General features: G+C 40.6%; 1 protein-coding gene across 1 annotated transcript; it reads left to right on the plus strand.

Annotated features, from left to right (window-relative positions):
- Positions 1-2,671: 2,671 nt before the first annotated feature.
- Positions 2,672-26,262, plus strand: LOC113163513 (NACHT, LRR and PYD domains-containing protein 12-like; the record flags this gene model as incomplete). Its single annotated transcript, XM_033326782.1, has 11 exons — positions 2,672-2,696; positions 3,121-3,240; positions 4,085-4,220; positions 4,930-5,034; positions 6,224-6,470; positions 6,646-8,462; positions 15,164-15,337; positions 19,642-19,818; positions 25,034-25,207; positions 25,503-25,676; positions 26,091-26,262. Coding segments are annotated over exons 2-11 (3,201 nt in total), but the record flags the coding sequence as incomplete, so codon positions are not given.
- Between the last annotated feature and the right edge of the window lie 156 nt (positions 26,263-26,418).

Consider the following 26,418-nt stretch of genomic DNA (forward strand, 5'->3'; position numbering starts at 1 on the left):
ACAGCGACATTGAAGACAAACCTCATTTTGTCACCGTCAAACCCCATAACTACACTTTGATATCTCTATATGTTGCTGCCCTCTAGTGAATAACAGCGTACAGCAGAGCATCCGTACCTCAGTGTACTTAAAGTTCTCCACCACTGGGAGAAACACACCACATTATACTGCTTCACCTGAATAGTCAAAATAATCAGATTAAATAATTCATAAAAAATAAACATTGTTGTTGTTTTTTGATACATACTTCCACAGCTTACATGATTAGCTGTGTCGGACGGCAACTGGTTACACAATAACAGCATAATAATAATTAAATTACAAAATAAATGTTTATTCAAATGACATTTATTAAGAAAATATACACACACTAATCGTTTGTTTCTTTCATCACAACATGAACCTTGTTTTGAGTCTTTTTTTCCAATGTAGTGTGGATCACAGCCGGTGTGACGCTGAAATCACACAGAAAATAATCCTGTTTAAAACTTCTGAAGGAGAGAGGTGAGCAGCAACAAACATACATGAAACTGAAAGAAAATATTCTTACATTGTTGCAAAAACAATGTGAACAATTCACAGTGCAGGGTACAGAATTCCCACCTATGAGCTTTTATAGGTTTTGTCCAACAACATGATCTAGATGGTTCATTCTTGCTTTGATTTCCTGCCATTTATTTTTGCTGTCATTCTTTAAAGTACAGTCTGAAAACAGACACGGACACTTCACCTGTGAGCTCCATCAGGCTCTCAGGCTCTTTTTATGCACTGACATCCCTGAAGATTGTTGATTCAGTTTGATGTAAATGTGAATGAGTTGTGATGACGTTGTACTTTTTTACAAAATGAGATGAAGATCCATCTGGTAAAGAGTTAGTTGACCTGTAAATTAATTTATAGTGTTTTTTATTTGACCTGTCAGAGACACATAGCACTGTATGATGCAAAAAACAATAAATCGAGAGCATTAATTAAAATCGTTTCTTAAGTAAATCTTATAAAGACCACACATTACTTAATGTATACTCCCAATTTAACAATTCGTGCGTAAGATTTAATCTTCACCTCATGGCTCCTGCCGGACTCGTAAATTCATCATCAGATCGATTCAGATGTTGTTGTTGTTAGTTGTTTATTTTTATTTCATTAAGTTCATTTATTTTTCAGAGTTGATCATCTTGGTTGTGAATATTTAGAAATCCGAAACACAATATTAGAAATTAAAGAATTAAACATTTATTTTACGTTTCCGCTCGTCGTCTGCGCATGCTCACTGAGGCTTCGTGTCGTGTTGATGAAACTGAAACTAAAAAACTTCGCAGTTAGTTTTTCTCCATTTTGTGTCGAAGAAACAGAAGTTAGAAAAGTTCTTGTGTTGAATATACTAAACTAAGACAGGTGAGTGTTAACACAGCATTATTGTTGTTATTCCAGTAAAACCAGACGCTGTGGACTAAAAGGAAAGAAGAGTGAAGTTGTTTAATTCTCTGTATTAGTTTGATCAGTGTGTGTGTGACATCTCATTTCCTGTTTCTCAGTCTTTGACTCTTTTAACAGGTTTAGAGGCTAAAATAAAATCTCTGATATATAATTTCTTGTTCTCTTTGTATCAATAAAATATGTGTTTATCAGTTTTACGTTTTTTATTTTATAAAGTAGATTAATTGCAGAGACCAAGTGTTGAAGGTCAAGACTCTAGTTTGTGTAAATGGAGGAAGAGAAGAGAAGGAGAGAGCAGCTGGTCCGGGGTGTTTCTCTAAAGCAGGCTGAACTAATGTTAGTCTAACTTTAGTTACTTCACATTGACATCATCGGGCGTCATGAACTCCTGTGAATTACAGACTGAATGTAAAATATCAAAGCTAATAGATAGAGATGTTCACCCTGAGTCTGGTTCTGCTGGAGGTTTGTTCCTGTAAAGGGAGTTTTTCCTCTTCACTGTCTCCTGGTGCTGCTCAGTGGGGTTGTTGAGGTTTGTCTATCATTCTGTACACAGTTATATTTTATAAGTCAAGTGCATTGAAATAACTTCTGCTGTGATTTGGCACTATACAAATGTGCAAGTATATGAATTGAAATGAATTAATTCTCAACATGTACTGTATATTACAAAATACATAATTAAAACAGTGATAATACTGCTTCAAATTGAAATATTTCAGTTCAATTTTATTTATATAGCACCAAATTCAAACAGAAGTCATATCAATGCAATTTACAGTGTAAAATTTAAGACTTTACAAAAATAAATATAGGAAATTAAAAATTAAATAAAAATAAATAAATAATGTATCTCCTAATTTTACCAATATTCCTCAGGTGGAAGAAACAGTTCTATTATATTAGTTTGATATGAAGTCAGTAACTTCTTCAAGTCTCCCAGAGTTTCTTTATATTTCAGTTTCTGTAAATAAGTCCTAAAACAGAGCTGATGTCTTCCTGTTTAACTCCAGATTAAAACTTTCTCTGTGCAATGATATTATTAAAATGATATCAGTAAATTTAAAGACAGTTTGTTCCACAGTTTTGTTTTCACTTCTACACAAGCTGCTGACAGATGCTGTTTCTGACACATTAGTAGAAAATAAGAATTTTTTAACTGTTATTAATGTAAATTTCAGCTGTGAAAAGTTGAGTAAATGTTCCAGTAGCAGTGTTGTGGATGATTCCACCATGAGCAGGTGAACAGGGAACAGGTGAGGGATCATGATTGGGTAGAAAAGGAGAATCCAGTAAAGACTCAGTCTTTGGAAGTAAACATGGTTCATGTTTCACCACTTTGTGTCAAACGTCATGAGACAATTGTGAAACAGTTGAAACAGAAAATTCATCTTCACTGACTTGAAGCCGTTTTTGTTGATTTAGTGTTGTTCCATGAAAATAGTTCCTAAAGTGTAACAAAGGTTTGATGACACAGAGAGAAGTCATTAGTGCGTCTTCCTGTCAGTGTCTCTGACAGCTGTCAGTCCCAGAGAAAAGCTGAATGTGATCTAAGAGAACTGATCCAAAGTGTTGAACCTCCTGATGATCTGCAGCAGTTTGTGTGTTTCCAGACACATCAACCACTTTGATCAGACACTTGATCAGTGGTTGATGAAGAAAACATGTTTGTGTTTGCAGACGTCAGAACCACAGACAGAGACCAGAGTCTCCAGTACCCAGCTGTCTGTCTATGAAGAGTGACCGGTCTAAAGATCACCCTCCACACTTCAGTGATGGACCTGGACCCTCAGACAGAAAGTAAGAGACAGTTTCTAGTGTAAAGTGTCTGAAGATGATTCAGTAGCAGGAAAATAAAATCCTCTCCCATATTAGTCTTTCTCCATCTTCTCTGTATCTTCTAATGCAACTTGTTTTCAGGTCATGTTGCAGTTTTTCAGGCTCAGTGTTTGACATGAGATATAAAATAACCCTAACCACAACCCTATGAGTGATGTATAATTTACTAAATATAATTAAGTATAATTGAACTAAACACTTTTTTTGTTCCTTTTTATAAACTTTAAGGTGATGTTTAATCAAAGGTGAAGATAAATGTCCCTATGGTAAAATATAATTTTCATTTCTGTAAATGGAGACACATTATCTCCTGACCTTCAAATTGTATACAAAAAATCTCAGTATATTTTTATTTAGCATCTTCGTTAGTTAAGTTTTTAATTCTCCAAGATCCTCTGACAAGTTAATGCTGATGTTGTGGCTGAAAAACTGTCTACATGTACCAGAGGGTCTGAGACATTCAGATTAGGATGGTTTACAGGTAGTAGTCCAGTTCTCTGTAGATACCAGACGGTCTTTGATAGTTCTGGTTACAAAATGGACTTTAATGTGTTAAAAGTATTACAACATACAACAAAGAAACGTTTGTTAAATCTCAGTGTCTGTTGTTGTTCTGTGATACTAAGTCGACCTCTGTGTCATGTGAGTTCCTGCTAATGGAGAAGGTGGAGTGTTACATTCTGGTCTTTCAGTGTGGCCTTTTTTCTGTTTGTGTGTTATTTCCTCTTCTCTCAGTCTTGTATGTGAATTGTTTGTCCTGGTTCTTGTTCTGAGCTCACAGTCAATGTTACTGGTTTACAGTGAGTGAGACTGACTGAAGTCCAGATGATGGACGTAGAGGAGAACAGTACACTGTCTTCAGGATCCAGTCTGTCTATGAAGAGGGACCAGTTCAAAGATTGTCCAAAACTGAGTAATGAACCTGGAACCTCAGACACAAAGTAAGACAGTTCCTTAAAACGCTATAAAAACTGAACTATGAGCTAAGAGCTAAGAGCAGGGACACAGTATCAAGACTGAGAGACATTAGGTACAGAGACAAGAAGAAAAGTTATCAGAGAGTTTACAGTGACCTTAAATTTAGACTGAGACATCAAATCACTTCACAGAATCTGCTGTGTGTTTGAAGCAGAAAAAGAGAAATCCTTCTTACCCATCTCTGTCCATACACTAGGTCAGTAGAGACAGGTTAGAGATAGTAGATATGAAACAATATGAAAACAATAGTCATGATGATTTAAATGTACAGATGATGTTTAATGTTATATCCACAAACCAACATGTTGACTTCCAAGTTTAGGACGTGCTCAGTGACTGTGTGTTCATCAGTATTTAGAGCTGTTTGTATTCTGTCCACTACAGAAAGAGACTTACTGTGATTTATAAAGATAGTATGGGGCTGTTAGTTTAAGTGTCTGAAGCTGCAGCAGGTTGATTCATGTGTGAACACAAAGTCACGATCTGCAAAATATTCTCATTAAAACTACGACTGATCCATAAAACAAACAGGTTTAAAGAAATGTACCTGTTGTTTGCTGCCTGGTTTTATTATACTGTGTGCGTTTTACTTCCTGTTCTCTCAGTCTTGTTGTGTGTTTGTCCAGAGTTTTGTCCTGAGCTCACAATCAGTGTTACTGGTTTACTTCTCAGACAGAGACCAGAGTCTCCAGTACCCAGCTGTCTGTCTATGAAGAGTGAACAGTCTAAAGATGATCCTCCAGAATTCAGTGATCTACCTGGACCCTCACACACACAGTAAGAGACAGTTTCTACTGTAAAGTGTCTGAAGATGATTCAGTAGCAGGAAAATAAAATCCTCTCCTATATTAGTCTTTCTCCATCTTCTCTGTATCTTCTAATCCAACTTGTTTTCAGGTCATGTTGCAGTTTTTCAGGCTCAGTGTTTGACATGAGACATAAAATAACATAAACATAATATAATAACATAAAATAACTAATGAACTTTCCCACTGTGACTCTGATAAAGAGAAACTCTTCACTCTGCTGTTGGTTCACTTCCTGTCAGTTATCTAAAAAACTATATCTAATAAATAGTCTGCTAATTTTTGATAAAGAAACTTTGTGACATTAACAGTTGATGCCAATAAGAATAATAATAGTTTTTATTATTATTTACAGTTTTCAAAAATAATGTTACATGTTTGTTACAACAGGACAGTAAAATAAATCAATAATAAAAAAAGAAAGGATTCAAACTGAATATTTACTACAGCAGCATTAATGCAGCAGTAATGTTTCTATTGTTTCTTGGAATCATTCAAATAAAAACATATTCTCATAATTTAATTTGGATGGAAACAGAAACACCTGGAAGGACTTTCATTACATCTGCAGCAGTTAAACCAACAACACATTTACTGTCTATTAAGTGATTAATGTCTTTAAACATATAGTTCTCACTGTTATATACACACAACACTAAACTACATCCTCAATAACTACACTGTGCAGCTGTTCTCACTCTTTCCCTCTGCTCTCGACTGAACAGGACACTTAGAGATTAGAGGAATAATAAACATCAGCAGAGAAACATTTTGTTGGAGATTTTCAGGAATGTGGTTCAGAACTCCTCAATATTTAGTTCAATATTTTTTACTCAAAACATTAAGTCACAAAGTATTTACAACTATAAAATCTATATTTATATTTTCAGGTCTGCTTTAATGTTACAGGGTTACTGCACAGTGATTGTTTGTATTGATCTGATCTAACTGAAAAACTTTGCTCTGTGTTTACAGAGAGCTGTGAGATTTACAAACATCATGGAGATAAATGTGTTTTAGTTCCAAAGTAGAGGGAGGTGATTTTAATCTGATACGTGATTCAATAAAAACACAAACACATTAAGAGAAGAAACAGATAACATGTAGGGAAAGAGCTGCATGTGAGTTGTTTTCAGCATCACTACTGTGATATATGATAGAGAACATGTTCATGTTCACAGAAAGAAGAAGAGGAGTCAGGATTTAATGGAGGAGCAGCTGTCCCACTGTGCTTTGTGTGAGGACGTCCTGAAGGATCCAGTCTCTACCAGCTGTGGACACTGGTTCTGCAGACAGTGTATCACCTCATACTGGGACCAGTCTGGTTCATCAGGAGACTCCTCCTGTCCCCAGTGTAAAGAAAGATCCAGAACCAGAACTGGACCGAGAGTCAGTCAGACCAACACTGTACAAAGTAAGACTGAACATCTGTCTGCTGATGTCAACATTTCTGAAATCAGAGAGATTTGTTATGTTACAAAGCAGTGATGTTTGCAATTGTTTGAAATATTACATAAACATTTTTCTTCTTTATCTTTTGCTTTTATGCAGCATTTGATGATAAAACATTGTATTTCTTGAGTTTCACATATTTTCTTGTCTTTCATCAGATGTTGGTCTGCAGGAGGTTTTAGATGAACATAAGATCAGTCTGAGGAGGAGATGTGAATGTGTGACTGAAGGAAGTGATGAAACAGGAAGTGGAACCCTCCTCAACAGGATCTACACTGAGCTCTACATCACAGAGGGACAGAGTGAAGAGGTTAATACCCAACATGAGGTGAGACAGCTGGAGACAGTTTCCAAGATGAAGATCCTCCATGACACTGCAATCAAGGTCCACGACATCTTTAAAGCCTTACCTGACCAACAGAAACACATCAGAGTGGTTCTGACGAACGGTGTCGCTGGTGTTGGAAAAACCTTCTCAGTGCAGAAGTTCACTCTGGACTGGGCAGAGGACTTGGAAAACCAAGATGTCAGTCTGCTGGTTCTGCTTTCGTTCAGGGAGCTGAACCTGATCAAAGATGAGCAGTACAGTCTTCTCACCCTGCTCCATGTTTTCCATCCAACATTACAGAAGGTCACAGCAGAGCAGCTGGCTGTCTGTAAACCTTTGTTCATCTTTGACGGCCTGGATGAAAGCAGACTTTCACTGGATTTCAAAAACAGGGAGGTTGCGTCTGATGTCACACAGGAGTCATCAGTCAACGTGCTGCTGACAAACCTCATCAAGGGGAATCTGCTTCCCTCAGCTCTGGTCTGGATAACTTCCCGACCTGCAGGAGCCAATCAGATCCCTCCTACATGTGTTGACAGGGTAACAGAAGTACGAGGCTTCACTGACGTCCAGAAGGAGGAGTACTTCAGGAGGAGATTCAGTGATGAAGAGCTGTCCAGCAGAATCATCTCACACATCAAGACATCCAGGAGCCTCCACATCATGTGTCACATCCCAGTCTTCTGCTGGATCACTGCTACAGTTCTGGAGCACATGTTGACTACAGAGCAGAGAGGAGAGCTGCCCAAGACCCTGACTGACATGTACTCACACTTCCTGCTGGTTCAGACAAAGAGGAAGAAGAACAAGTACGATGAGGGACATGAGACGAGTCCACAGGAGCTGACAGAGGCTGACAGAGAAGTTCTTCTGAAGCTGGGGAGGCTGGCGTTTGAACATCTGGAGAAAGAAAACATCATGTTCTACCAAGAAGACCTGGAGCAGTGTGGTCTTGATGTCACAGAGGCCTTGGTGTACTCAGGAGTTTGTACAGAGATCTTCAAAAGAGAGAGTGTGATCTTCCAGAAAACAGTCTACTGCTTTGTTCATCTGAGCATTCAGGAGTTTCTGGCTGCACTCTACATGTTCCACTGTTACACCAACAGGAAAACAGAGGTACTGGAGGAGTTCTTGGGGAAAGACCATGTTGATTCCAACTTGGATGACCTCCTGAGGGCAGTCATTGAGAAGTCCTTTAAAAGTAAAACTGGTCACCTGGACCTGTTTGTTCGCTTCCTTCATGGCCTCTCTCTGGAGTCCAACCAGAGACTCTTAGGAGGTCTGCTGGGTCAGACAGAGAACAGTTCAAAAGTCATCCAGAGAGTCATCAACAACCTGAGAGAGATAAAAAGTCATAACATCTCTCCTGACAGAAGCATCAACATCTTCCACTGTCTGATGGAGATAAACGACCACTCAGTTTATCAGGAGATCCAAGAGTTCCTGAAGTCAGAGAACAGATCAGAGAAGAAACTCTCCAAGATCCACTGTTCAGCTCTGGCCTACATGCTGCAGATGTCAGAGGAGGTTCTGGATGAGTTGGACCTGAAGAAGTTCAACACATCAGAGGAGGGACGACAGAGACTGATTCCAGCTGTGAGGAACTGCAGAAAGGCTCGGTGAGTCCAGATGTGATCATTATTTCTTCTACTGTTAACACGGAATTTAACAGTGTAGTTTCTAGATATCACTTGTTTCATGACCACTACATGCAACATTAAAGAGAGTTCAGTCTGTGTCTTTATATTAAATAATTAAATTCTGTCTTTAGTTGATGGAGGTTTAACACAAATTCAGAAGAAACAACTTCTGGTCTTAAGTTTCTGTTGAAACAGTCAACATGTGATCACAACTGACAACAGTTTCTTTCGAGCGGAAACAGCGTCTGCAACATGTTTCTGTATGTTGTTTGTTTTTTATTCTTTCATATTCAGGCTTTATTATCATACTGGGGTATGGTGGAACTTTTTATTGTATTTCTTGATTAAACAATTAAGTCCACATTTCTTTTGTTATATTTAATTTTTGTATTTTCGAGCTGTTTTCATTTTAACATTTTCATAAACCTTTTTCACATTTTCTACAACATGTATGATCATAGTTTAAGTTGAGAGAGGATGATAGGAACATTTCTGAAACAGAACAAACTTCTCAGGACCACTGATAAGATTTAACAAAGCAGTAGTTTATTTCTCTTGTACAAGGGGGCATGTATACATCAGCATACAACTGACAGAAACACACACACAGTAAAAGGATAACTCTCTACTAATATTACTATTTTTATAACAGAGGATGTGAGGGGATGAATAAAATATAAATAAAAATTAAGAAAAACATTTTTTCTCTCGATCCTCAATAAACTAAAGATGTGACTTTGAATAGTTTAGTTGTTTGCAAACCAAACAATGAACATCTGTCAACATGTTTTGCTCTGTTAGACATTAGATTAGTTAGATTTAGAAACAGGAAGTCATCATTTGTCAAACCATTGCATAAAGAATGAATTTTAATGTCAAAATGAAAACAGATCTCTAAAAAGTAAATTAAAACTAAATTTATTAAATAAAAAATGTAAAACAGAAAATAAGTGGGAAATGACATATCATCTGATTAAAGTTGACTATAGCTGTCACGAGCTTAGGATCCGACTCCATTGCCAGAGACCACACAGCACAAGAGAAATGAGATAAGGTTTATTAACAATAATAAATAATGCAGTGGATGAATGGCAGGAACCTGCGGCCGAACAGAGCTGTCGTCAGGTGAGTTTGGTGGTCTAGAAGAGGAGACAGAGTTAGATCTATTCTGGCTGGATGTTGAGTAATGTTTATATTGGAGTACTCAGTGAAGCCTTTTTGAGCGGTGGTCGAGAGGCAGGGAGGAGTGAACCAGAGAGAAGACTGTGAGGAGTTGTAGATTGTTGAGTGGTGAACTGGAAGTGGTGGTGGCTTGTAGACCGCAGAATATGGTGGAGCTTTCAAAATGGCTGACAGTAGAATGACGCATGTGTTGACTGGGAGCAGAGGAGGAATAATATGGTCTGCAGAACAGGCTAAGTGGCAAAAGCACAATGGGTAAGTGAACACAAACAGTTGACAGGTCACCAGGAAGCCGAGGTGCAGAGTAAGAGACAAATCCAGGGTCATACACAAAAATCCGTCTAAGCACTAATGTCTGTAAAGCGAGATCCGAGGTCCAAAAAACAATCCAGGTCAACACTGAGAGCTAAGGTCCAAAAGGGTGATAGTAATGTAAAGGGACGGTCCAGGTCATACACAGGGGAAATCCAACACAGGGTCAGAACCGGGAAGGAGGCAGAGGGGAACAGGAACAGGTCAGGCAGAAAACACTCACTGTACTGTAGGGCAGAAGAGAGGCAGGTTAAGATCAGGCAGGTATGGTCCATGAGAGCAGCAGCCCATTTACAGCATCTGATTGTTTGAACACACCTTCTTCTTCTTCTCTTTCGGCTTCTCCCATCAGGGGTCGCCACAGCGAATCATCCTTTTCCACCTCACTCTATCATGAACATCTTCTACCCTAACACCAGCCAACTTCATGTCTTCTGTTAACACATCCATATATCTCCTCCTTGGTCGTCCTCTTGCCCTCCTGCCTGGCAGCTCAATCTCCAACATCCTTCTACCAATATATTCACTATCCCTCCTCTGAACATGTCCGAACCATCTTAGTCTGGCCTCTCTGACACAGGCAACGTGAGCCGTCCCTCTGATGTACTCGTTCCTTATTCTGTCTAACCTGGTCACTCCTAAGGAGAACCTCAACATCTTAATCTCTGCTACCTCCATCTCAGCCTCTTGTCTCTTTCTCACTGCTACCGTCTCTAACCCATAGAGCAGAGCTGGTCTCACCACTGTCTTGTACACCTTTCCCTTGAGTCTTGCTGACACTCTTCTGTCACACAACACTCCTGACACTTTCCTCCACCCGGTCCAACCTGCCTGCACTCGCCTCTTCACCTCTTTTCCACACTCCCCATCACACTGAACTGTTGACCCCAAGTACTTAAACTCCTGCAACTTCTTCACCTCAGTTCCCTGTAACCTACCGCTTCTACCTTGATCCCTCTCGTTTAGACACATGTATTCTGTCTTACTACGATTGACCTTCATGCCTCTTCTTTCCAGAGCAAACCTCCACCTTTCCAGCTGTTCCTCTACCTGCTCTCTACTATCACTGCAAATCACAATGTCATCTGCAAACATCATTGTCCAGGGAGATCCCTGTCTGACCTCATCTGTTAGCCTGTCCATCAGCATAGCAAACAAGAAGGGACTCAAAGCTGATCCTTGGTGTAGTCCCACCTCCACCTTGAACTCCTCTGTCTGACCTACAGCACATCTCACCACCATCATACTTCTCTCATACATGTCCTGAACTACTCTGACGTACTTCTCTGCCACTCCTGACAACCTCATACAGTACCACAGCTCCTCCCTCGGCACCCTGTCATACGCCTTCTCTAAATCTACAAAGACACGATGCAGCTCCTTCTGACCATCTCTGTACTTTTCCATCAACATTCTCAAAGAAAAATGGCGTCAGTGGTGCTCTTACGGGGCATGAAATCATACTGCTGCTCACAAATCTCCACCTTCTTCCTAAGCCTGGCTTCCACTACTCTTTCCCACAGCTTCATTGTGTGGCTCATCAACTTTATTCCTCTATAGTTGCTGCAGTTCTGCGTGTCACCCTTGTTCTTAAAGATTGGAACCAGAACGCTTCTCCTCCATTCCTCAGGCATCTTCTCACTCTAGAATCCTATTGAACAAACTGGTTAGAAACTGCTGTCTCTCCTAAGCACTTCCACACCTCCACAGGTACGTCATCAGGACCAACAGCCTTTCCACTCTTCATCCTTTTCAGAGCCTTCCTAACCTCATCCTTTCCAATCTCTGCTATTTCCTGCTCCACAACATTCACATCTTCCTCCCTTCTTTCCCTGTCATTTTCCTTGTTCATCAGCTCCTCAAAATACTCCTTCCATCTTTTCTGCACACTCTCCTGGGTTGTTAGCACCTTTCCATCTCTGTCCTTAATCACCCTTACCTGTTGCACATCCTTCCCATCTCTATCTCTCTGTCTGGCTAGCCTGTACAAGTCCTTCTCTCCTTCCTTTGTGTCTAACCTGTCATACAGCTCATCGTAAGCTTTCTGTTTGGCCTTTGCCACCTCCCTCTTCACTCTACACTGCACTTCCTTGTACTCCTGTCTACTTTCCTCAGTCCTTTCTACATCCCACTTCCTTTTAGCCAACCTCTTCCTCTGGACGCATTCCTGTACTTCCTCAGTCCACCACCAAGTGTCTTTACTTTCTTTCCTCTTTCCAGATAACACACCTAGCACCTTCCTACCTGTTTCCCCGATAACCTCTGCTGTAGTTTCCCAGTCATCTGGAAGCTCATCCTGACCACCCAGAACCTGTCTCAACTTCTGTCTGAATTCCTCACAAGTTTCTTCATTCTGTAGCTTCCACCACTTGGTCTTCTTTTCTGTCTTCCCTCTCTTCACCATGCGGTGCTGTCTGGCTACACTCTCTCCTACCACCACTTTGCAGTCACTAACCTCTCTCAAATGATCTCGTCTACATAGGATGTAGTCCACCTGTGTACTCCTACCTCCACTCTTGTATGTCACTCTGTGTTCCTCTCTCTTCTGGAAGTTCCCCTTCAACTTCTAGCTTTAGGCTCATCACCCTGTCTGAGACTCTTTTTACCTCTTGGACATTGGTCACAAACTATTCCTTCAGGATCACTCTTACCCCGTTTCTCTTCCTATCCACACCATGGTAGAACAGTTTGTATCCTCCTCCAATACTACGTGCCTTGCTGCCCTTCCACCTTGTCTCCTGCACACACAGAACATCTACCTTCCTTCTCTCCATCATGTCTGCCAGCTCTCTGCCTTTCCCTGTCATTGTGCCAACGTTAAGAGTTCCTATTCTCAAACCTATGCTCCTGCCTTTTCCCTTCTCTCTCTGATCACGAACCCTTCTGCCTTCCCTCTTTCTTCGACCACCAGTAGTCAAATTTCCACCGGCACCCTGTAGGTTAACAGCATCGGTGGCGGTCATTGTTAACCGGGCCTCGACCGATCCGGTATGAAAGTCTTGTGGATGATTCGCATAGTTATTTTGGCAAATAACACTCACTTTTGTGGAAGTTTGTGTATCACACTTTAGGGCTGTTATTACTTATATTTACATGAACTCATATGAACATAAACACTGACTAGGGGCCTCTACTTGCTACACGAAATTCAGTCTTTCTCATTAAATTTAACATTGTTCTTAGCCACAACCACTGGGACCATATTCCACCTTAAGCTAATCCAAACACATTTTACTGTAAACATGTTCTCAACATAACTGACTTGAAACACATTAACAGTCCCAGGTGTACTTGCAGTCACAGTATGAACCACCAAGTCAAAGAATGTTTGATAATTGTTTGATCAACAGCTTTTAAAACAATATGTCATCAATAGCAACTAAGTTAATTACATCTCACAAAGAAAAAAAAATTGTTCCTTTCTTATTCAGAGTTGTGGAGAGACGCTGCTTAAATCACTCCCAGGCTAAAACTGTTTGGGCTAAGGTAGAAATATTTGTGAATTTGGCCCCATGGCTTGTATTTACTAAACAGCACAACAAAACTTAAGATATTCAGTTTCACACAAAAGTTATTTCTGATAACACAACCAAACACTCACTGCCAAAAAGTACAAATTATTGTCATGTATTGTAATTTTTATGATAATCAAGCTTTGTAGTTTTAAACAATAGTAGTAATAAAAATACTGAAACCAGCAAGTTTCAAAGTAGTGCAAGTCTTCATGTTTATAGGTGAAACACATGTAACTTAATAAAACTGTTATTAAAAACATACTAATTAAATTTTCCATTCTTGGGTGAACAACCCAAGTATTTTTTGCCACGTGCTTTGGCCGTCTGTGATCAGTAAACTTCCTCTGTGCTCTGTTGTACCTAGAGCTGGGTGACATGGAAAAAAATCCTACATGATCACTTTTTTCATATTAGTCAGTATTGATGTATAAACGCCCCTCAAAAATTATGGCAACAGTGAGGCCAGGTCCTTTAATTTTGCTGCAGAAAACATTTGGGTGTGACATCAAAAGATTTGTATCAAGATCATTTGAGCTCTTTTTCTAGGTGTTTACATCTTAATCCACTAATTAACTTGCTTTGATGTTGTTTCTTCTTGACTTAGATTTTGTTTGCTTGCCTTGTTCCTCACTTGTAAGTCGCTTTGGATAAAAGCGTCTGCTAAATGACTAAATGTAAAATGTAAATGTAAATTAACTTAGAAGATAACACCTTTTGTCTGAACCCACCCCTTTTTCAAACTTTACCTTAAACAATCCTTTAAATTCCTAGTAAGATGTAAAGATATCATAGGGTTAATTATGATATAATATATATGATTACCATATAATGTATATAATGATTAATATGTTAAATAGGTATACATAATAACCTCAAATCTGAGTTCTGGTCAGTCAAAAACTTCAAGTGTGAAAATGAAAAATTCCAAATAAAACAGGTTAAACAAAAATAATAAAAGAAAAGTTCTGTGCAGTTTCAAGTTTTACTCAAAAGGTCTGTTTGTCAATTACAAATAAGATCAAAAATTAAATTAAAAACTGAAGCTCTTAAAGGTCTTTACAGGTTTTATAGGAGAACATAAAGTTTTTGGTCAGTTCCATTCTGTAATCTAAACAAAGTCAAACATCTTCTCTAGGAACCCATCACCTGATCCTAGTTCAAATGTTCACATCATGTCATTAAACCCAGACTAAGTTAAGTTAATAAACTTTGTCAAATTCAGTGCGCTCAGCAAGTCCAAACTCAGTCACCATCATCTTCATCATTATGATCCATTCATATTTTATCTATTTTACACATTTTATAACATGATTTAGAAACAAATCTGTATATATATATTGAGTTCTCTTTAATTAGATTATTGTGTATTTGTGTTGGTGTGGATATTTCCTGGTTGTAGTTCCCATTCTTTCTGTCTGTGTTGACAAGAAAAATGGGATTAAGTTTCAATTAAGTTTTTTGAATCTTGAATATTATTTAAATTAAGGTCATTTGGGAAATACAACAACATTTTTCATTCTTAGTGTTGCTCAAGGACTTGTTGACATGTGGAGTGGAGGTCAAGTGGCCTGATTTAAAGCTGCTCATCTGATTTGTGATCAAAATTCAAAGAGGTTATATTTATTGTAACACTGTTTTAAATATATTTGAATGGTTATATTTTCATCACAGACTTTCTGCCTCTGGACTCTCAGAGACTCACTGTGAAGTTGTGGCATCAGCTCTGAAGTCCAACCCCTCCCATCTGAGAGATCTGGACCTGAGTGATAACAAGCTGCAGGATTCAGGAGTGAAGCTGCTGTGTGACGGACTGAAGAGTTCAAACTGTAGACTGGGGACTCTGAGGTCAGTGTTTCTCTCTTGGACAGTGATTCCTAATTTTAACATTTTATTACTTTTAACATTTTATTTCCTGCAAATCCCTCAGCAGCATGTTTCACCTAAAATATAGTTTAAAAATAAGAGACTAATGTGACTGCAGGAATCTCCTGTGAAAACAAATATTTATAATAGTTATAATAGTAAATTTCTCTAGAAGAAACTTTTAGACTAGTTTCTAATTGTCTTTTTATGATTTTAAGTGACCTGTGCAGGAAAAAAAACTCAACTCGAAAAGTAAAGGAAAGCAGAGGAATAAAAGGTTGAATGAAAGGAGAGATTATTACGTGCAGTGAAGCCTTGTTTTTAATTGAAGCCTGTACAAAGTCAGATTAAAACTGAACCTTAGACAAAATGTCCTAAAGAAATCTAAATCAGTTGCTTTCCACTGCATTTTTAAATTTGCAGTTTGTGCTGTTAAAAAGGAGTTCTGATGTGTCTGTCAAAAAATAAAAATACAACAAAAGAAGAAGAAACATGGTCTGAGACATCTTCTGGAATAAGACATATCACACTGCTCATCTGCTGCAGATTTACAGTAATCAGGGTTTTGAAGTGAATTTGAACCTTTTTCTGTGAGAACCCGAAACACACTCAGGAATCCAAACGCAGAAGTCAGAAGACTAACACAAACCTAGAGAACTATGAAACTAAATAACGCTCAGGGGAAAAAGCTAGAGGTGAAGGACGATAACAAGCAGGTGTGTTGATCGATGCAAGCTGAGGAGTGGGGAACCAAGAGGGACCGGAGACAGGCTGAGGTAGAGGAACGCTTCTGCTGGCAGGGAGGAGAACTGCGGGGACACATACAGACATGAGATGAAAGAACACAAAGACACAGGAGCAAAAACAAAAAGAAGAAAAAACTCAACTTCTGTCCTCTCTAGTCTCAAGACTAGACTTAAACATTCCTTTTTGATAAAGTTTATAGTCAGAGCTGGATCAGGTGACTCTGAACCATCTCTTAGTTACGCTGCTATAGACTTCAGATGCTTTCACAACTGCGCTAGAATCCAGAGTATTCATATTGTACCTTCTGCATGTTCTACGAAACGCAACCCTATTGGAGCTGTTTGTTTCCAGTGTGCAGTTGTTGGTCCTACAAACCTCTCCAGTGTTCTGTCTGCTGTTTGTTTTTGTTACATGTTCTTCTTTCTCTCTCATCCTTTCACTCACCCCAATCTTTTGGGGCAGATGGCTGCCCACCCTGAACCTGGTTCTGTTGGAGGTGTCTGTTAAAGGGAGTTTTTCCTCTCCACTGTTCCCTCGTGCTGGTCAAGTGGGATTGTTGGATTTTCTATGTAATTTATAGTTGCCTTATTATCTTCTTTAGGGTGTTAAAACTTAAACTCTAAAATGCCTCAAGATGACTCTTCTTGTCAGTTGGTGCTATATAAATAAACTAAAATTAGTTTAATTTTAAAAAGAGAAAGCTAGTGAAGAGAAGCTATGTTCTCTCTTACTAATTCTAGGATGCTCCTCATTTTAGGAATATTTCAGTTATTTGTCATGAATAATATTTGTTTGCTGAAATTAAACTATCAGAACTCACACACTTGAATTTTTCCGTAGTGTTTCTAAATAAACTGAAAATGGCCAGAGTTGTTTCAAATCAGCGTTTTGTTCAATATATATGAAATAATCAGAACAAAAATTCTTGGTTTAAATCCAACAAAATATATTTGATGAAGAAAAAAAACAATGTGGCTTTGCTTTAATGGAGCTTCGTACACTAATAGACAAAGTCACTCTATGCATTTTACTGAAAAACATTATGGGTTGAACATGTGTGATTGACTATTAATATGACTGAGGTCAGCAGCATGTTATGAATCAGTGTTGACATGAATAGTTGTATGAATGTTGTGGTGACATTTGGATGATGTCTGTAGAAGGCTTGTAGGAGAAAAGAGCAACTTCAGTATGAAAGAAAGCAAGAGATACTAAGCAGGACAAGGGTTCACAGATAGGGCATGGGTAGGAGAGGAGTTCAGGGTCACAAGGTCACAAGTGAAAAACACAGACCTGTAGTGGGAAATTATGGTATAAACAGTCAGACTATGTGTAGAAGAAATGTATGTCTTCCTTATGGTACACATATACTTAGTTCCTTAGGAATGTTATGTGGAGGGGGCCCTGTGAAGTATAAGTATGAGGGTTAGAGAGAGGTAGAGCAGAAGACATTTACATGATTGTGGTGTTTTCTCCATGCCGGCATGTACACATTAAACTGAGATGGTTCATCACACTGAGTTCTTCCTTGACGTCTACTAAGATTTTACAACATTTAGAGGAAGAGGAAAAATTTCTACAACAGGCTGACATTATGATGATTCACAATAACAGAGAGACAAAGTCACTCTGGAAACTTCATTGATTAGGACATATCTGATTGATTATTAATGATTTAATCTACATGGTTTATTCTTTGTTTAGATTGAATTGGTGCAAAAACAAAAAGACAGCTGAAAACATTAATGGTAACTTGAGAGATAGTTTAATGAAAGAAAACATTACACCCTACTAAGACACCCTACTATAGGGTTTTGGTGTCTTATCCAAGGACACCTCGGCAAGTAGCCTAGAGGAACTGTGAATGGAACCACTCACCCAGGGGTTTATAGACAACTGCTCTACCACCTGAACTACTGCTGCTCCACGATGCCTCTCAACCTGGTTCCATTTCTCTTTGAATCCTGTGATGTTTTTCATTCTAGACTACACATGCTTCATGTTGGGGCAGCAGAGCAGTCGTCTACGAGCCCTAGGGTTAGTGGTTCTCCAGCTTCCTTCTATAGGCATCTTTACTCATCCTCTGTCTCACTTCAGCTTACTCCGAACCTGGTCTTTGTCTTCCACCAAGAAGGCATTCTCCCTGTTCAGCAGCTCCATAAGTTTGCAGTCAATCATGGGCTTTTTGTTAGAGTAGCACCTCACTGTCCTGGTTGGGATAATATTATCCACACAAAAGTCTATGTGCTCTGATGTGTCTGTTGTGGAGTTGACGTGGTCTTTATTGTGTTCACAGAGAACCTCATAGTCAGTGGCTTCAAAGCACCCCTGCAGACACTCAATAGCTTCATGAGACTGTAATGTGTCTTCACATGGACTCGAGATCCCAGGTTACTTAGAGAAACCAGGTTTCTCAGGTGATTGAGAACATGTTTACATGTACTCAGGAAATTTGGTTACTGCAGCATAGGAGTAATTTGATTTCTTCTCTGCCTTAGGCTGATTTTGGAACTGTGGTCCACTGTACTAGCAATATGGAGACAGAAAAGATGTTTCCCGATAGCTTCACTGATAGCTTTTCCTTTTTCTTTCTCTTCTTTTTTTTTTTTTATACGTGTGTCAGGGAGGTGACTGACAGCACTGAGAAAGAGAGAGAGAGACAGTGCGACAGACTGAATAAAAGCAATGCAAAGTTGTAAGAGCTGTAGATGAAGACGTGTGGTTAAAGTCTCTTGTAATGACTATGAAAGCATTTGGTTGTTGATTTTGGAGTCTAGTGGAGTAAATCATGCCACACGCTCACACAGCAGTTGCTAACTGCGTAACATATGTAGTGATCACTATAACACATGAAAACTCCCTCAGCAGTTAATATGGATAAAGACTGACAGCTAACTGTTTAATGTCCGGGCTACAGAGACGTTCTTTCACAAAATGTCCAGGATTACAGAAAGCATATTTCTACAAAGACAAGTAATGCCATTTGTCTTTTTATCATAATGATCAGTACCATCCTTTATAGCTTATACGATGCAAGACTTTACAGTCAAGTCAACTGTACAGAATCAAGCAAGTGCTGATGGTTAAACAACCAGTGTGATAGTACTTTATTGCAAAATACATAAATCGGTTATTGTGCTTCTTGGTGTTAAGCACCTCCATATCTCATCTCATCATCATACATCGCTTGACAGAAATAGTGATTTAACTTATGTTGAGATATATATTGATATTTGAGATATTTTCTATATCACCCAGCTCTACTATTGTAGATATAGTTTATAACTGAACCATAAAAATAATGAGTATACTGACGTGCATGAATGTTACCCAAAAACAGTTTAGAAACTAAACATGGTCATTCATTGATTATTCATTTGATCTATATGATTTATTCTTTATTCAGATTCAGACATTATGATGATCCACAATAACAGAGAGACAAAGTCATTCTACTCAATTTAGAGGAAACATCATTGATTAGGACATATCTGATTGATTATTAATGGTTTGATCTACATGGTTTATTCTTTATTCAGGTTGGAGGACTGCAGTTTGTCAAAGATCAGCTGTGATTCTCTGGTCTCAGCTCTGAAGTCCAACCCCTCCCATCTGACAGAACTGGACCTGAGTATAAACTGGAACCTTCAGGATTCAGCAGTGAAGCTGCTGTGTGGTTTTCTGGAGAGTCCACAATGTAGACTGGAGACTCTGAGGTCAGTTCACTGACTGTTACTATTGTAGAACTTATATCTTTAATCCACAACTGAACCAACACTGTAATAAATTAATTCTTCAGTTTCAGTTAATTTAGGTGAGTTGTCTTGAATAATGTTTGAGTTCACTGAAATTAAACCTTCAGAACTCAAACACTCAAATTTCTCACTAATGTTTCTAAATAAACTGTAGAAAATGTTTGTTCTATTTGTTCTATATATCGTATAGGCTTCGCCCTCTAAGAGCTGTCGCTATTGGGTTTATCCCTGCGCGCATGTGCAGTCGTGAAGAATTGTTTCACGCGAAACGTGAGGTATTTAAATTGGTCCGCCCACAGAGTATAAAAGCCCTGCGTGACCTGAGAACTGCTCCCCTTTTTACTTCAGCGTGCTAATGCAGTCACCTGTGAAGGTAAGAATATGTTTTCTACTCTACGTTCCACCGGCGGGGTCCGGCTGTGCCCAAGATGCTATACCGCCTTCATCCTAGATGAAGACCTCCATGCTCGCTGCGAAATCTGCTTCGGCTCCGAACAGGTCGACCTAGCCCTCACTCTTTGGGCTACGTGTCCCTATTGTGCACGTCTGCCCCTGGAAGAGAAGCAGCGACGAGTGGGCGCCTTTGCGGCGCTCCGGGAGGATGAAGGCGACAGCTGGGCTAGCCAGTTAGCTTCCACATGGAGAAGCTATCAACTGCCTGGACCCCCCCGGCCCAGAGGGCGAGCTCCATGCAGGGCAAGAGTCCCCTGACTCGGCTCCCTCCATTGTTGTCTCCCCTCCTGGTTCCCCCTCTTACTCGTGGAAGACATGGGTGACGACAGGATGGTTCAGCCAGCACGGTGACACGCCGTCTCCTCTCTCCTGCCTGCTGGCCACCTGCCTGCCTGCGGTGCTCTTCTCCGGGACCTTCCCGAGATTATTAAGAGAGTGGCTGACAGGAAGGGTATTCCTCTGCCTCCAGAGCCTCCTGCACCTGCTTCCAGCGACATGGTCGGCGACATTTATCGCAGTAACAGGAGGCTAACGCCTTCCGCTATGGCCGACTTTTCCCGCCCTCCGCTCCTTCCTATCGGAGGCCGGTCAGAATCCTGGGAAGCTGAAGGCTCCGGTGGCTCGTTATGACTCCTTCACCAGAGTTCACGGGGAGACGGAACGTGGCTTTCCTGCCGTTCCACCGCTAGAGCTGAGTCTAGCCTCCATCTTGCTCCCTAAGGCGACCTTCTTCGGCAGACGTCGGCCTACTCCACTGTGTTCTGCCCCTTCCCTCTCCTAGGTCGGCTCAGATGAGACGTCTCTCTCTCCTGACAACTTGACGTCTCATCCACACACATTTAGCGGTGATTTTTCCCTCTGGCGTGATTCAGACAATGACTCGTTTTTCTCTGGATTCACAGCCTTTTCGCTTCTGCCCTCCCATGGGCTGCGACGAGCGGTCACTAAAAGAACAGCTCTCGCAGCGGCGGAGAGGGTTCTTCTCTGGTTGGCAGCCATGTTCACGGATGCTCCGCAAAAGTGTGCTCGCCCGCTTTCAGAGTGTTCCTCGGTGTGGCGAAGTCTGCTTCCTCTAAACAGGTGGATGAACAGTGTAATTAAAAAAACAAAATAAAAGGGTTACACTCTCCAGTTCTCCTCTCCTCCTCCTCCATTCAACGGAGTGGTGGAGACTGTGATGCCGTCTCAGGCGGAGACAGCCGCTCTGCAGACGGAATTGACAGAACTACAGGAGAAAGGTGTAATTCCAAAATCCCTATAGGCGAGATAAACCAGGGTTTTTACTCGCGCTATTTTCTTGTTCCAAGGACGGGCGGCATGAGACTCATACTCGACCTGTCTCTGTTCAATAAGCGCATTATAAAACGACAGTTTCACATGCTCACCATAAGACGTGATGGAATGTGTTCGTTCCGGCGATTGGTTCACATCAATCGACCTAAAAGACGCTTATTCCATGTGCATATCATTCCAAAACACAGGAAATTCCTGCGCTTCTCTTTCCAAGGGGCTCAGTTTCATTACAACCGTTTGTTTCGGTTATTCACTGGCTCCACGTACATTTTCCAAGTGTGTAGAAACAGCCTTGACCTGCTTCTGATGGCTTCCTCCAGAGAAACTGCAGAGCTTCACACAGCTCAGCTCGTGGAACACCTGTCTCTGCTGGTTTTTGCCATAAATTGGACAAAGAGCTCTCCACTGCCCTCCCAGTTTATTGTTTATCTGGGAGTGTGTTTTTGGATTCATGCAACATGAGAGCGTCGCTCTCTCTGATGCGTTTACTGGGCATGATGTCAGCCAGTCATGTGGTGGTTCCCCTTGGTCTTCTTCATATGAGGAGGATTCAGAGGTGGTTGTGCCGTCTCCACTTGGATCCGATCCGGATCTGAATTATTGGAAAACCCCGTGTGTCGTCAGAAGTTTCCCCTCGACGGCGCTGCGTCACACATTTCGGTGTTCACAGACGCGTCTCTGTTCGGCTGGGGCGGCATGTGTCTCTCAGGTTGTGGGAGGAAGATGGAGAAGACCGCCGTCTCTCCACATAAACTGCAGCTTACATCAATTCGACAGGGCAGTGTTCGCTCAGCCCGCCAGCTGGAAATAGCCAGAGATCTGCTGTTGTGGTCCCACAGCAAGCTCCGCTCCATCAGAGCGGTTTCTATCCCCGGCAAAGAGAACCGAGCCGCAGATCTGATGTCGCGAGGCCCAGCGACGGGAAAATCACTTCCGCGATCTCGCTGGAGTTGTGGAACAGGTTCGGCGCGGCAGAGGTGGATCTGTTCGCGTCGCGTGAGAACGCAAAGTGCTCGTGGTGGTTCGCGATGGACGCACGCGACGATCCTCCACTCTGGGTGCCTGCTTTCGTTCACCATCCCTGGCCCAGAGTCCTTCTCTATGTTTTCCCTCCCATTCCTCTGATTCCACGTCTCTTGATAAGTGTACAGGAAGAGCATCGATCGGTCATTCTGGTGGCTCCGGAGCGCACGAGTGCGTCTTGGTTTCCCACTATGGCTCTGTTAAAACATATGCCGCAGCCATCTCATCTTGCCATGAGGGTTTTGGAGAGAGAACTGTTTTTGCACATCCACTGATTAAACGGTTCTTAAAGGGTGTCAGAGACAGCGGCCTCCGACTCGTAATATTACGCCTCAGTGGGAATTGCCGCTGGTTTTGTGCGCTCTTAAAAACCCTCCTTTGGAGCCTATATCGCTAATCTCTCTCAGGCTTTTTTCTTTAAAACAGCATTTCTCTTAGCCCTGTGTTCAGCTAAGTGAGTGAGTGATCTGTGTGCGCTGTCGGTCTCTCCTTCCTGCATTGTTATCAGGGAAGATGGAACCTCGGCAATTCTCAGACCTACTCCGGCATTTACGCTTAAAATACTGACTTCCTCCTTTAAATCCAGAGTCATTACACTGGAGGGGTTTTTCCCTCCTCCTCACTACGGTGGGGAGGAGGGAAAAACCCCTCCAGTGTAATGACTCTGCGCACCGCTGCGCACCGTCTCTGTCCTGTTCGTTCACTGTCACATTGCGTGATGCGCACAGCTGTTTTCAGACAGACTCAACAATTGTTTGTGCATTACAAGGAACATTCCCAAGGGAAAGCTCTGACCAAACAACGGCTGTCTCACTGATTGTGTGAAGTTATCACACAGGCTTATGTGACAGCGGGTAAAGAGCCTCCGCGTAATGTGCTCATTCCACTGGAACCATGTCCACCTCCACAGCCCTTTTTCAAAGGTATATCAGTGGAGGATATATGTACAGCGGCATCGTGGGCATCCCCGTGTCCTTTTATACGTTTCACTTGCGGGATACGTCGGTATCCTCCTTATCTCATTCTGTGCTGAGCGTGCATGACGACCGGTGGAGCTCTGTCAGTGCAGAGCGCACGCTGCTCGGACACGCGCTGCCGGGATGTGCTTGCATGTGAACGGGAACATTCTCATAGCACATCCTGACAATATGTGTCTTTCTCTGATGTGTGTTGATTCCTTATGAGAATGGATGTTTTTGACACTGTCATGAGTGACACCGTCTGTGTTGGACAGGACGGCTCTCCAGAAGACCTTGTTGGCTTAATTGATTACATCCTTGTTAGGTTGGTCTGGGTGGACTGGTGTTGTTGGTGCTTGGGGACTCCGGTGGTCCAGTGAGGCATTGACTACATCCAGCTTCACCCTTATCCCAATAGCGACAGCTCTTAGAGGGCGAAGCCTATACGAAATAGAACGTTGGTTACGTATTGTAACCCCAGCTTCTATGAGTATGGGCGTAGCCCTCTAAGACGCGGGCCTCACTGGCTCCCCCTATGTCGGGTGAAATAAAAGTTGGCTTTAGGAGCAGTTCTCAGGTCACGCATGGCTTTTATACTCTGTGGGCGGACCTGAGTGAGGTAGCCCTGTGCTGGCACAGCGCGCGAAAGAATTCTTCACGACTGCGCATGCGCGCGGGGATAAACCCACTAGCGACAGCTCTTAGAGGGCTACGCCTATACTCATAGAAGCGGGGGTTACAATACGTAACCAATGATCCTAATTGAAATACAGAATTGGTTTAAACCAGATGAATTATAATTGATTAAAAACATTTTATTGTGGAATATGACAGACTTATGTCTTAAAATATGTGTGTTTGGATTTTTTTCTAAAGTTTAATTTACTTGTTAAATGTGTTAAAATGTGTAAAGAACCAAACTGTTGGTTTTACAAGTTTCAGTCCATCAACTGTAAATTATATTTATTTGACATTTCTGCTGAACATTTTCCAAAGTTTTCATGAAATCATCTGTAATTTGGGATTAAAACAGTTTTGGTTCAGTTTAATCTGTGTTTAGTTTTGTTTCCTGATCTGATCTGCAGGATCCAGACCAGGACCAAGCTAGACCTTTTTACTGGATCAGTTGTGGTTCTTTAAAGTTTGATCCATTTCAGTAATGAGTAAAAGTATTGTAGTAAGTTTTTAGACTGTCATATGTGATTTGATATTTATCTTCTAATTCCAGATGTGACTGAGGTCAGCAGCATGTTATGAATCAGTGTTGACATGAATAGTTGTATGAATGTTGTGGTGACATTTGGATGATGTCTGTAGAAGGCTGACATTATGATGATCCACAATAACAGAGAGACAAAGTCACTCTACTCATTTTAGAGGAAACATCATTGATTAGGACATATCTGATTGATTAATGATTTGATCTACATGGTTTATTCTTTATTCAGATTGAACAACTGCAATTTGTCAGAGACAAGCTGTGATTCTCTGGTCTCAGCTCTGAAGTCCAACCCCTCCCATCTGACACAACTGGACCTGAGTGGAAACAAGCTGCAGGATTCAGAAGTGAAGCTGCTGTGTGGTTTTCTGGAGAGTCCACAATGTAGACTGGAGACTCTGAGGTCAGTTCACTGACTGTTACGATTGTAGAACTTATAACTTTAATTCACAACTGAACCAACACTTATATAATATAAAATATAATTGAGTGTTGGTTCACAACTGAACCAACACTTATATAATATAAAATATAATTGATTAAAAATATTTTATTGTAGTTTTATAACAGACTGATGTCTTAAAATAAGTGTGTTTGGAAAATTGTATTTTTTCCTAGAGTTGAATTTTCTTGTTAAATGTGTTGAAAAGGTTTTAAAGAACCAAACTGTTGGTTTTACTACTTTATCCTTTATTTAGACTGAGGTGGTGCAGTTTGTCAGAGATCAGCTGTGATTCTCTGGTCTCAGCTCTGAAGTCCAACCCCTCCCATCTGACACAACTGGACCTGAGTAAAAACAACCTGCAGGATTCAGCAGTGAAGCTGCTGTGTGGTTTTCTGGAGAGTCCACAATGTAGACTGGAGACTCTGAGGTCAGTTCACTGATTGTTACTATTGTCTCTGATTATCTCTTTAATCCACAACTGAATCAACACTGTAATAAATTCATTCAATTCTTCAGTTTCAGTTCATTTCAGTGAGTTTTCATGAATAACGTTTGTTCACTGAAATTCAACCTTCAGAACTCAAACACTCAAATTTCTCACTAATGTTTCTTAATAAACTGTAGAAAATGTTTAGTGTTAGTTGAAATTAAGATTTTGTTTAAATCAGATGAAATGTAATTGATTAAAAATATTTTATTGTGGAATGTGACAGACTCATGTCTTAAAATAAGTGTGTTTTTCAATATTATATTTTTTCCTAGATTTGAATTTACTTATTAAATGTGTTGAAAAGGTTTAAAGAACCAAACTGTTGTTTTTACTAGTTTATTCTTTATTCAGATTGAACAACTGCAGTTTGTCAGAGATCAGCTGTGATTCTCTGGCATTAGCTCTGAAGTCCAACCCCTCCCATCTGACACAACTGGACCTGAGTGGAATCTACAGGCTGCATGATTCAGGAGTGAAGCTGCTGTGTGGTTTTCTGGAGAGTCCACAATTTAGACTGGAGACTCTGAGGTCAGTTCACTGACTGTTACTATTGTAGAACTTATGTCTTTAATCCACAACTGAACCAACACTGTAATAAATTAATTCAATTCTTCAGTTTCAGTTCATTTCAGTGAGTTGTCATGAATAATGTTTGTTCACTGAAATTAAACCTTCAGAA

Source organism: Anabas testudineus, chromosome 2, assembly GCF_900324465.2.
Source record: "Anabas testudineus chromosome 2, fAnaTes1.2, whole genome shotgun sequence".
Taxonomy (NCBI): domain Eukaryota; kingdom Metazoa; phylum Chordata; class Actinopteri; order Anabantiformes; family Anabantidae; genus Anabas; species Anabas testudineus.